Raw genomic sequence first — 13,774 nt, 5'->3', positions numbered from 1 at the left:
CAGGCCTTATAGTAAGCGCTCTACCTAAGAGCGCTATAGACGTTCCGCGACTTTGTAATAGTAATAAAGAAAGGTAAGAGTACTTATATACTAATCTGTTAGCTACTATCTACCGGCCGATTCTTATAGTTCTGTCTAGCTAAGCGCTACCTAGTAAAAGAGTTATAAGAGAGAGAGTAGCCTTAGCTAGTAGCTAGCGCCCTACTAGTACCTTACTAGTGTCTTGTTAGTATGTTTAGTATTACTAGGCTAGAAGGTTAAGTTCTAGTAAGGTAGTAATAAAGACCTAGCGCCCTAGTAGCACTATAATAGTATAAACATAAGTAGTAGTACGTAGGTTTTTACCTGGCTTTAGTACGGTTTTACTACGTGATTTATATAGTATAAAGGTTTTACATATAGTAGACATAGGCAGTAAGAACAATAATAATAATATTTAGTTAATATACTTACTAATTCCTAACTCCTTAAGCTAGGCTAGCCCTCTCTAGCGGCTTACTAAGACAGACCTAAAGAGGCTATAGATCGTTATAAGTAATATAAACCTTTATTACTTACTTTAAGACAGAGCTAGTAAGACTACCCCTAAATTAAAGACCTTTCTTTATCTAGCCTATAGATAGTAGCTCTTACTATATATACCTTAAGAAAAGCTAATATAGTAGTAATATAATAAACAAGACTTAATAATTAACTATACGTAAGTTATAGTAACACTCTAGTATACTTATTAAGGTAACCTAAGGTATAAGAGATCTAACTACTATACCTAGCTAATTAAGGTTATTACTTAAGTAAGGGATCGCTAAGAGAGAGCTATAGAGGTACTAGAATAAAGCTAGACCTTAATAGACTAAGAACTAGTAATAATTAAGGCTAAGAGGCTCTACCTTCTTTTAAAGCCGCTAGATATACTTTATAAGGTTAATAAAGTAGTTAACTTACTTACTTCTTAGCTTATATATATCGTAGACATATCTACCTTAAGGAAGAAGGTTAACTAAGGGCGTACTAAGCCTTAGTAGAATAGTAAAGTCCTTAAGGCTATCTAGTAAGTATAAGTAGCGCGTTATTAATATACTACCGCCCTAACTAAGCTCTACTAGCGCGACCTCTAGTAGGCTAGTACTTATTAACTCTATATAATCTAAGAGATAAAAACTAAGAGCTAGTATAGTGTCTTTATTACTACCTTAAAGGACTAATAAAAACTATAGAGTCTTAAGAGGTAGGCTAGGCTTTATAGCTATATGCCCTTAGAACCGGCCTTACTCTTACCTCTTTAGCGCGCTAATAGAAAGGTACTAGTTATAAGCTACTATAATAAAGTAATAGTGTTAGGCTAACAGTTTTTTTTAGAATTAATAACTAATCTTAGTAACGTTATTCTAGACCTTTAGAACAAGTAGTACTAATAGTTTACTATTAACGACACTATAATAAAGGTAGATATTACTAACGTTCTTTAAAAGACAAGTACTTAAAAGGCGTTAGGTCTTAACCTACTACTTACCGGCTTTCTTAAGGTATATAAGCGTCTCTTAGCTAAGCTCTTTATAGTAATAGCGACTATAAGCCTTTAGCTAAGGTACTTTCTTACGTAATTTAAAGTAGTAAAAGTAGTAGTACTATATAAGCCTAAAAAGACCCTTAAGTAGTAATAAACTACTAAGGCCTATAGGCTAATATCTCTCTTAAATATAATAAGTAAAGTAATTAAGTTAGTAATTAGCTAGTACTTTACTAATACTATAAAGTCGTAAAGGCTTTTCTTAAAAACGTAGATAAGAAACTAGCTATAGTACTTAATAGACCTTATAGTTAAAATAGTAGTTAATACTACGTATATAACGTAGAGCTATAAGGCTATAGCGTTCTTCTTTTAACTTAACATTAAAGGCGCCTTTAATATAGTAAACTATATATGCCTTCTTTATACTCTTTAGTACTTAAGGTTCTTTATATAGGCCGTATAGTAGGTATATAGCTTTCTTACTAATTAGATAGCTAGTCTCTTCTTTAATAAAGAGATAGTACTACCTTAAGAAGTTACTATAAAGGTACTATAAGGTTTACCTTTCTTTCTTATCCTCTTTCTTCTTTATACTACTAGCTTATATACGCTACTATAAGGTTATATAAGCCTTATTATAGTAAGGTTTACTAACGACCTTAACCTCTTAGCTTTTAGTAGAGATATAATAGAGATATACTAGTACTTTAAAAGGACGTAGTAGACATATAGCTAGTAGTCGTGTATAAGAGAGATAGAGTTTACCTTAGAAAAGAGTAAGCTCTTTTACCTTACTTATACTTATACTATACTAACGACACTTGTCTACCTTAATAGCTAGGTTATACCTCTAGTCTAAAAGACGTACTTTCTAGAGGTTTAGATAGATTAGAAGCTTAGATAAAAGGGCTACCTTAACGCTATTAAATAAAAGTTTACTACTTAGTAGTTTACGCTTATAAGGCTTATTGTGTTTATATAAGGATATAGCCTACTATATATAAGAGAGATCTATATAAAGGTAATCTAGAGTACTATAGTATATAGCGTAAGGGTCTAGTACTATCTCTCTAGGTAGTAAGCTAAGGAGATCGTAAAAGACCTTACTATAAAGTAGTTATAATGTCTTTATGTTATTATAAAGGCGTACTAGGCGACACTTGTCTAGTTCCTTAAGTCTAAAACAGTTATACCTTTACTTAACCTCTACCTTAATAAGTAAGTAATAGACTTTAAATAACGTCTTAAATATATAAGTAAGGGCAAACTTATATAGTCTATTTATAATAAGGTAGTAACCTGTCTTTAATAACGCTAGAGACGTTACTATAGTACTATTATAGCGCTACCTTATACGTTACTTAAGTATAAGATAGGCTAAGCTATATAAGTAAAGGACTAGTATAAGGACTCTCTTTTAGAAGAGACTTTATAAGGGAACTAAAAGGTATAATAGTCTTAATACAATAGCTTACTAGTATACTACTAAGGTACTACTCTAGCTACGCTACCTACTTCTTTAGTAGATACCTTTAAGAAGTACTTACTGTTTTATAAGTATAAGAGCTCTCTTTTAATATAGATTTATATTAGTAAAGTTAGACTCTAGGCTTTTCTTTTTAAGTATAAAGTACTAGAGGTAGTAACCTTCTAGTACTTTTATAGTAAGGCCCTAGAGATAGTAGCTTACTTAGTCCTTAACTACTAGTAGCTAGATTAATAGTAGTAGGCCTTATAGTAAGTACTCTACCTAAGAGTACTATAGACGTTCTATAACTTTATAGTAGTAATAAAGAAAGGTAAGAGCGCTTATATACTAATCTATTAGTTACTATCTACTAGCTAATTCCTATAGTTCTATCTAGCTAAGCGCTACCTAGTAAAGGAGTTATAAGAAGAAGAGTAGCCTTAGCTAGTAGCTAGTACCTTACTAGCGCCTTACTAGTATCTTGTTAACATGTTTAGTATTACTAGGCTAGAAGGTTAAGTTCTAGTAAGGTAGTAATAAGGACCTAGCGCCTTAGTAGCGCTATAATAGTATAAACGTAAGTAGTAGTACATAGGTTTTTACCTAGCTTTAGTATAGTTTTACTATATGATTTATATAGTATAAAGGTTCTACATATAGTAGACATAAGTAGTAAGAACAATAATAATAATAATATTTCTTATACTCTTTTTAGAAATACTAAAGAAATATAATAATTTCTTTATAACTACTTTATAGCTACTCTACTTATATATTAGCTACTAGTACCTTTACTAGCTTTAACTAGTTTAAAAGTATGTCTTTAAGACCTTATAGCTAGTACTTATATAGTGTATATAATAGTATTACGTTTATTATAAAGTACTATAAGGTATTATATATAAATTTAGTAAGATCTAGCTTAGTTACTTAGTCGTCTTATATAAAGCTATAGTAAGTTTAAAGGTAATACTTAATAGCTTAGTTTTACTATTTTATTTACTTGTTTATTTATAAGTAATAAGTAGTACTAAGTCGCTATAATATTACTAAGTACTAGTAAAAACTACTTTAGAATTTACTTATAAAGAAAGAGCTTTAGTCTAAGATAATACTATCTAGAATTCTAAATTATTATATAACGTAGTATATTAGAAAAGACACTAGTCTATTACTAGTAAGACAATTAGTTATTAGAATATATAAGGAAAATTTTATAAATTAGTCTATAATAATAAGTATTAAATTATATAGTTTACTTACTATATTATAAGAGTAAGGTAGCTATATAATAAAGTTAAGTAAGATCTTTTACTAAGGTTTAGAAAGAATAAAGAGTAAGGCTAACTTACTATATAGTAGATAAGTCCTTACCTTTATTCTTTAATAGATAGTATAAGTAGAAATATAATAGTAGACATCTTTATTAAGACTTAGCTAAAAAAAGGATTAAGAAAGCCTTTTCTTTGTTTTACTAACTTTCTAGTACCTTATAGTAAGTACGTTATAAAAAAGCTTTAGTAACTCTTTATATAAGCCTAGATTATTAGGTATATATATATATCTATAATACTATAGTAGTATATTATCTTTAAACGTTTATAAGGACCTAGTAGTACCTTAACTACTTTACTACTTCTTTTACTCTTTATTAGTAATAAAGGCGTCTTTTTACTATATATTATAAAGGGCTTCTAATAGTAATAGTAGTAACGTTAACGTTACTATTACTTAGCTATTACTCTTACTAGCCTAACTTTAAGTAAAGTTCTTTACTAGTATAAGAGTATTTAATTTATAACTTAATACTCTAGTAATAAAAGTATAAGGTCTCTAAGACTTATAATCGCCTTAGTCTACTAGCTAGTATAAGTCTAGCCTCTTATGCTAAAGTGATTCTACTAAGACAGTATACGTTAAGAAAGTTACTAGACCTTTAAAAAGAATAAAAGAAATTAAAAAAATAAAAGAAATTAAAAGAATAAAAAAAATAAAAGCTTTGTTTTAAACAAGCCTTATAGTAAGACTAATAGCTTTTAAAGTAACTATATTTACTTAGAATTTATTAAGAAAAGTTACTAAAAGAGCTTATTACGCCTCTAATTACTTATTAAGATCTTATAAGTTAGGCTATTATAATAACTTATTAGTAAGGTTTTAGCTACTTTCTTTATATTTAATCTTAAAGTTAAAGATAGAAAGTTCTTTTAGCTATCTAACTTACTATTATAATAACTTTAGCTTTATAAAAAGGTAATAGTAGTTTAGGTAATCTATTAAAACTAATACTAAACTTTATATATATACTAAGTACGGCCTTTATAACCTAAAAGCCTTAATAATAGCTATTAACTTAGTGTTAAGGGTATTATAGCGTAGCTCTAGCCTCTTTAGCTTTCTAGAAATAAATGTAATAAGGTACTAGTAGTCTTTTTATAGCTATAAAAGGATAGTACTAATAGTATAGACAGATATATTTGTTTTTATATATATAAGTAGTTTAGAGTTATAGTAACGTAAGAAAGAGGCCTTTATAAAGACTAGACGTAGCTTATAAAAGGCCTTTAAGGCTTTAGAACTTAGTATAATAGTACTAGCGACATTACCTTAAAAGAGATTTGTTAGTAATATAGTAATCTTTAAATAATTCTTAATAAAGCGCTTATAAAACCTAGTAAACCTTAAGAAGATACAAATGTTCTTTATAGTTATAAAAATAAGTTATTCTTAGATTATAAAAACATACTTAGGTTTAATACAAACTCTTTATAAGTTAATAACGTATTTTAGAAACCTTACTTACTTTATATTAAACTTGTACTTTAAGAAGTTAGTATAAAGGTTATGTTATTAAAGACGTTTAAAGACATAATAAATATACTATATATACTCTTTTTTATTTATAAAGTAAATAAGGATATTATTAAGATATATAATATAAATATTATTAATAAGATTCTCTAGTACTTTATTAATAAAGGACTAGAAGGTCGCTAGTACGTTTACTAGCCTAAAGGGTATAATATAGTATTTAAAGTAGCTATATTAGTACTAAAAAGCTATTTTTTACTTATTACTAGCCTTAATACAAACTTAATAGTACGCTTTATATAAGTTAAGCTTAGTATAAACATAGGCTTATAATAGCTAATTTAGGATCTCTTTAATTAATAGAATAAAGGCTTAGTTCTTTTTAGTTATACTATTTAACGTATAGTAGTTAATATAAAGTTATAGCTTTTCTTTTTTCTTTAGAATAAATAGTATTAAAGTACTAGTAAGGCTCTTACTTAGATAGATCTATCTTTTTACTAAAGTATTATCTAAATATTTATATAAGATACTTAGCTTAACCTTTATAAGTAAGTAAATTTAGCTATATAGTAGTACTATATCTCTTTTAAGGTCTATTATATAAGTAAGGCTATTAATTATAAGTAGTAATCTAGCCCTTTTTTTAGAAAAGACGTTTATAAATTATTAGTACTTACTAAGTAAGGTTACTATAGCCTTATTATCTTTTTATAGTTCTTTTTATAGTTCTTTCTTACTTAAGGATTCTAGGTTAACTATAATTAGTTATACTATTACTATAATTATAAATTAAGCTTCTTTTATTACCTTTCTAATTTCTTTCTTTATTATATATAGCTAGACTATTAAAGATAATATAAGGTATATAAATGTCTAGGTCTTTTATAAAACAATTAGGTCTATAGCCTTTAGCTAAGGAAATCTAAGTATAATATCTAAGTCCTTAATATTAGTAATAATAAATCTACTTTAATACTACTTTACTATTAAGTAGTTATCTTAGGCCTTAATAAATAGATTATATAATCTAAAGCTTATTATTGTTTTCTAGAATAATAAAGATACTATAATATAATTATTAAGTTACTATAGTACCTCTTATCTTAATAGTTATAAGTAGATAAGGTTAACTTCTACTCTTAAGTCTAGTAAGGCTAGTATAGCTACTTAGCTACCCTTAATATATATCTTTACTTAAATACTTATTAAGGGTCGTCTCTTTTCTTATTGTTTAGGCGTAATATAGTAGACTACTAGTATAGTATTAGCGCCTAAAGTACTAGCCTTATTAAGATACTAAGTATAAGTATACTTAGATTAACTATATATAAAGTACTTATATAGTAAGTATAAATTTACTTAATAGCTAGGCTATTAGTATTAGTAGTAGTTGTCTTATACCTTACTTACTAAAAAGGTTTTTATAATACTAGAAGAGTCTCTTTATATATTTAAAGTTTAGTTACTAGATATCTCTTATATATTTACTAGTATAGATAAGGTCTTTAGATTATAAGAAGAGCCTCTTCTAGTATAGTATAGTATTAAAAAGGCTTTATAAGAGCCTTCTTATTACCTTATCTAAATAAGAGTTTTCTTTCTTAATACTACTACCTTAACTACCTTAAAGGTATCTAGAACTCTACTACTTACTATATAAGCCCTTAACTTAGGCTTTAAACAATTAATAAAAAGATAGATATAAAACATCTTTAAGAAGACGTAGCTAAGTTTAATAACTAAAGAGTTATACTATTAAAGAAAATTCTTAAAAGTCTTGTTTTAGTTTTAAGTTAATATTTAGAGTTTTAATACTACTTTAAGAAAGTAAGTACCTTTATCTATAATACTATAAAGAAGCTATACCTTTATTTCTTTTTAAGTTATATTAAGAACTAATCTACCTTTTTTTAAGAAAATAAAAGACTTTTAGTACTCTTTAATATAATCCTTTAGTACTACTACTATAGCGCTAATACGTTTAGTATCTATTAAATAACTCTTTAGATAAGTATTAAACTTTATTTTCTAGTTAAATAAAAAGGTTATAATACTAGTATATATCTTGTTTTTTAGTAGAATAAAAAAAGTATTATAATAGCTCTTTCTTATTTCTTTAATATAAGTTTACTAGAAAGGCTATTTTACTTTAAAAAGGTTATTAAATTCGTATAAGTTTATTAAGAAAGCCTCTTTCTTTTTAAGTATTATAAGGTAGTCTTACTTTTACTTAAGGTACTACTTTACCTTTACTTAAGTAATCCTCTTATTTAACTTAGTCTTACTTAAGAAAAGGATTTCTATTAATATTTAGAGCGTTATACTAAGTTTACTACTATTTACTTATAAAGAAGTATTTTAAAGAGTTACTTAAGAAGAGGCTTATGTCTTATTAAGGTTTATTTATTATATCTATATTATTACTTCTTACTCTAATAGTCTATAACCTTTTAGTAAAGGTAAGAGATTAAAATATTAGGTATATTTTTATAAAGTAAAAGAGGTAAGAGTTAATAGATAGTTATAGTATATTTAAAGGTATATTACTACTTTAACTATAGACTAATCTCTAAACCTCTCTCTTTTTCCCTTCTTTTTCTTTATTCTTATACTCTTTAACGCTTACTATTACCTTAGTTATAGTACGTAGTTACCTTGTACTTAATTTCTAAGCTATTATAGTCTTACGTGTTAGTGTACCTAACAGGTTAAATGTAAAATAAAGTAATAATAAGGTTATAAGTTATAACTTATAATTCTATTATATATTTTTTATAAATTCCTAAATATAATTTATTAAATAACGCCTTATAAAGTAATTAGTATAAAGATTAGTATAAACTATAATTATTATGTTATTACGTAATATTATTAAGGCTTAAATTATGTATTAGGTTCTTAGTAACCTATAGGTTAGGGCATAGGTTAGGGCATAACTATATACTAAAACCTACCTTATAGGTTAGATCCCTATAGGTTAGGCCGTATATATAAAAACCTAACCTATAAGGACCTATTGCGCAGCCTAGAACCACCCCCCCCTACTCTATCCTCACTCCTTAATCTACCCCCCCCCCCTAATTATACTTAATCTTGTACTATTTAATACCTATTTAAGTATGTACCTTAATAGTAGGTGTCATTTATACTAATCTTAGCTAATACAAAGGTAGCTGACTATTCTAAGGTCTATTAGTTGTACTTTGATCACCTAATATTCACACTTATCATTTAGTATGTAAATTCTTCTAAGTAGCGAGAGGATGTCCAGAGAAATATCATGAACTCCGCAGGTTGACTTGTTCCGTATATAGCGACGAAGATGGGTATAGAGGAGAGGCAACATGGTCTTCCTCAGCATCATCGATACCGGGTTTAGGACATAAAAACGGGCACGATTCGGAACTACAATTCTAGGAACAATTACAGGAACCAGACGGGAACGCCTCCTTCCTATCCTAGCCCCCCTCGTATTGACGCTAGACCAGGTGTTCTAGGAGAAGGCAGTGTTCCGAGTCCTTCAAGATTCATATGCCTTATACATCGGTAATATCAGAACAGCGCAACAGATTCCTTGATCTCGCGTGGCTTTCGCCAAGGATTCTAAACGTGCCAAAAGTTAAAAGTACGTAAAATACCAATCGTGGGGTTCAAAGGTGTGGAGGAACAGCACTCGTGTGAAGTAACCGATAACCAGACAGACAGACCCTTGAGGGTATTTCACACGGCAGAGATCTGGGCCCTCGGCCCCTCGGGTATCTACTTGATCCTTGCCTGATATGGTTAGAGCCTCCCACAGCTACGGTTGATTGGCCAATTGAAGACAGCGCTTTACCTGTAAAGGCAGTTCACAACGTCCCTCGTTTCCGGGTAAACAAACACTCGCGGTACTGAGAACTCATGCGGCGAGTAAACAGACAAGGTGTGAATTATATTGTTGCTATCATCATTACGGAGATATTCCTCTACTCACCCGCAAGCCACTTCCAACCGCCTGGCTGCTCGAGATAAGCTGCAGGAACAGCTTCAGGAATCCACCAATTAGAATAATGAGAAACGACGATCGCCCGCAATATGGACAAGTGATAAGGATAAACTACAACCCCTGGACTACGTGATGTACGGGTCAAAATCCTTAAAAGGGACTTGCTCCCCCGCCATTGAGTGCGGGTACGACACATTGTCAACGCCAACGTCAACGTCGTGATGTTCGTCCTACAATTCGCTGTTGTGGCCATTGCGGCTCTCTCCCATGCCGCTCCAGCACCCGTCAGGCATGTCCTGCACGAAAAGCGCCATGCCCCAGCATCCGACTGGGTCAAAGGTGCGCGCATCGATCCGGACGCGGTGTTGCCCATACGCATTGGCTTGACCCAGACCAATCTTGAAAAGGGTCATGATTTCCTAATGGAAGTGTAAGCGAAGCTCCCTGTCTCCTATATAGTTAAATAGTCCACTCCAACAAACCATATTTCATGAGTAGAACCATCAGGAGAGTGCTGAAAATGGAGTGGATTCCGAAGTACAGGAATACGACTGAACTTTAAAGCTGATGTGATACCGCAGTTCGGATCCTTCGTCCCCCAAATATGGGCAATATTGGTCCGCCGAAGATGTGCACAACATGTTTGCACCTCCCGAAAATGCTGTCAAGGCAGTCAAAGAATGGCTCATCTCCTTTGGTATCCACGATTCGCGCATTGTGCATTCTGACAACAAGGGCTGGATTGCATTCGATGCATCAGCCGAGGAAGCCGAGAGTCTGCTACTCACGGAGTTCTATGAACACGAACACAAGCACAGTCCCAAAGTGCGCGTGGGATCTGACAAGTAAAGGCTCGCATTTTCTCATGCGAACTACGCTAATATTTGCTAGATACCACGTCCCGGAGCACCTGGTGCCACACATTGACTACATCACTCCTGGAATCAAACTCACGCCTGTTGTCAAGAGGACTGTGCAAAGGAAACGATCAATCCCACATCAGGCAAAAAAGCCGAATCGTCTTTCCTCCAACTCTCCAGCATTTAACGGGTTTCCTTGGGGCTGGAAGCCGCCGGGAGCTGGTCAACTTCCTGCTGAGCTGCAAGACTGCGGTAGAAACATCACTCCTCCATGCATCAAGGCTTTGTACCAGATCCCCAATGCCACCAAAGCAACGCCGGGCAACTCTTTAGGCCTTTACGAGCAAGGTGACTATTTTGCCAAATCCGATCTTGATCTGTTCTATGCCAAATATGCCCCATACGTTCCTCAAGGCACCTACCCCATTCCAGCAAATATTGACGGAGCGAACTATTCCGTTCCCGCATACAGCCCTTGGAATGGGGGTGAAGCTGACATTGACATTGATATGGCGTACGTTGAGAAGAAAGTTCTTACCGGGGGTAAATGCTAACATGTGGTAGCTACTCTCTGATCTATCCTCAGACCGTTACACTTTACCAGGTCGACGACCAAATTTATGAGCCAGAAGAAGTTGCAACTACTAATCTTTTCAACACTTTTCTTGATGCCCTCGATGGAGTATGCCTTCCCATAATAGCCATTGTATAAAACTAACATTTCCAAGTCGTACTGCAACTACACTACTTTTGGCGAGACCGGAGACGACCCATCCATTGACCCAGTATATCCTAATCCTCAGCCAGGGGGATATCAAGGTAATTCCGCACTTGATATTATTTTTCATTGACTTACACTTGTACAGGCAAGCTCCAATGCGGTATCTACAAACCAACTAATGTTATCAGTGCCTCGTATGGCCAAGCTGAAGCTGACCTGCCTCTCAACTACACCATGCGCCAATGCAACGAGTTCATGAAGCTGGGTCTCCAGGGCCATTCAATCTTGACTGCCTCTGGAGATTATGGAGTTGCCTCCTTCCCAGGTGATGAGGGCGCTTCTGCTAATGGCTGTCTTGGTCCCGAAGGCAAGATATTCAACCCGCAATATCCTGGAAACTGCCCCTACATCACCTCTGTCGGCGGCACCATGCTCTACCCCAACCAAACTGTCTATTCGCCAGAGAGCGTCATGCACGTGAACCTAGGCGGCTCCGCTTCCAACTTCTCGTCCGCAGGAGGATTCTCTAACTATTTCCCCCAACCTTGGTATCAAAAAGCTGCAGTGGAACGGTACTTTGAAATCGCGGATCTCAAATATCCATACTACTCGGAATTCAACGTCGATTTCAACACCACCACTGGTCTATACAACAGAATTGGAAGAGGCTTCCCTGATATCTCCGCCAATGGAGCAAATTTCCGCGCCTTCACCGATGGTGACGACTATTTCTGGTACGGAACCAGTTTGGCTTCGCCTTTATTTGCTTCGGTCCTGACTTTGGTACGTTTATCTTTTGATTTCCTGACTGCATCCAACATCAATCGCAATAGCTGTAGCTGACCTGAGATCATGTAGCTTAATGAAGAACGATTCGCTATTGGAAAGGGTCCAATTGGTTTTGTCAATCCGGTCTTTTACGCCTTCCCTTGGGTCCTCAACGATGTCACGAATGGTACCAATGTCGGATGTGGAAGTGAAGGATTCCATGCTGCTCCTGGGTAAGTTTTGCTCCAATCTCTCCATATCCCTGATCAAGAGAAGTCTTGAATTGCCAAAACATTCTGGCACTCATAACGTATCACGAACCCACTTACTAGGACCTTTACCGGATTATATTTAAAAGGGGAGAGAATCAAACTAACGCTTCCACAGATGGGACCCCGCAACCGGTCTGGGCACGCCCAACTACCCAAAGATGAAAGAGCTATTCCTCTCTTTGCCATGAAACGTAAACTCATATCTAACGAGCGGATGGAACTAAAGAAAATGTAATAGCATGTCCAATCATGAATGTGAATCTGTGCCGATTTAATCATTATGATCTATATTCTCAAAATTCTCTACTTCCCTAGTTCCCAAACCTCACTCTGGCTCGACTCGGGCATTTAAATGACTCGGTTATAAGAATCTTACAGTAAACGAACGAAGTAATACATTTACATAAAGCCGGCTTGTACAAAGTGCCTTAAGTCTCTATTTACATATTAACGTCTATTAAGGGTCCTCTTACCATCCGCCCTACGTCTGCACATAGGAGCCTATCTTAAGAGAGTAGATGCCTAGCCGTAACGTCTGCCTTCGTTGTACAAAGCTTTTGTGCCCAAGTGCTTGCATTGCTTGACTGCATCTTCTAGAGGGGCTGTCAGCTCGGTCAAGCGTACGAGCTCTGATGAGCAGGTGTAGCAGATGAGCAAGGACAGTAGTATCAGTAGTAGCCTATCCGATATTTCGAAGTGCTTGACGGCAAGTGGGACCACTGTCAAGATGGGGGTTTGAGGCTAAGCGATAGCCTATAGGTAATGTACCTAAGGTACCTAAATAATACATAAAAGATTTCCTTCTCTCGTTAGAAATGCGTCTGATTGTCACATTGCACATCTGTGCCTTTGTGCGCATTACTCGACCTTCTCAATCTGTCTAGATCTTTTCGTACAGATTGATTTTCCTACAGATTGCTAACCCTCTTACTGGTCTGACGGGGCAGATCAACAGCTGGAGTAACCCAGAGCGTGCATCTATCGCCACACTCTCATTTGGCGGTAAGTAATAACGAGGTTAGTTAACGACAAGAAGGACAATAGCGACAGTAATAGTAATAGTAATAGCGACAGCGACAGTAACAGTGACAACGACAGTAACAGTGACAACGACAGTAACAGTGACAACGACAGTAACAGTGACAACGACAGTAACAGTGACAGCGATAGCGATAGCGATAGCGACAGTAATAGTAAGAGTGTGCGCTATAGACAGTACCTATAGGCACTGGCTAACGCCCCTGAATCCTGACGCTCTTATTGGTCGACTTAAAACAGCGGTGCGTAGGGTACGTTAAACTATCTGATACCAGTGCAGGTACCAGGTATATTAAACTTTCGGCCATAAAAAAGCATCGGTCCTACAAGGCTAC

At 33.8% G+C, this 13,774-nt stretch overlaps 1 protein-coding gene across 1 annotated transcript; it reads left to right on the top strand.

Annotated features, from left to right (window-relative positions):
• Window positions 1-231: 231 nt before the first annotated feature.
• Window positions 232-12,672, top strand: M430DRAFT_40590 (hypothetical protein; the record flags this gene model as incomplete). The annotated part of the gene is made up of 9 exons (XM_024867408.1): window positions 232-238; window positions 9,961-10,210; window positions 10,362-10,625; window positions 10,672-11,154; window positions 11,205-11,322; window positions 11,369-11,459; window positions 11,507-12,144; window positions 12,220-12,362; window positions 12,517-12,672. The coding sequence occupies 9 exons, from the start codon at window positions 232-234 to the stop codon at window positions 12,587-12,589; spliced, it is 2,067 nt and encodes a 688-aa protein (XP_024723455.1). The 3' UTR covers window positions 12,590-12,672.
• Between the last annotated feature and the right edge of the window lie 1,102 nt (window positions 12,673-13,774).

Source organism: Amorphotheca resinae, assembly GCF_003019875.1.
Source record: "Amorphotheca resinae ATCC 22711 unplaced genomic scaffold M430scaffold_3, whole genome shotgun sequence".
NCBI lineage: Eukaryota > Fungi > Ascomycota > Leotiomycetes > Helotiales > Amorphothecaceae > Amorphotheca > Amorphotheca resinae.
Note: the sequence above shows the minus strand (reverse complement) of the source record. Positions and strands in the feature narration are given on the sequence as shown.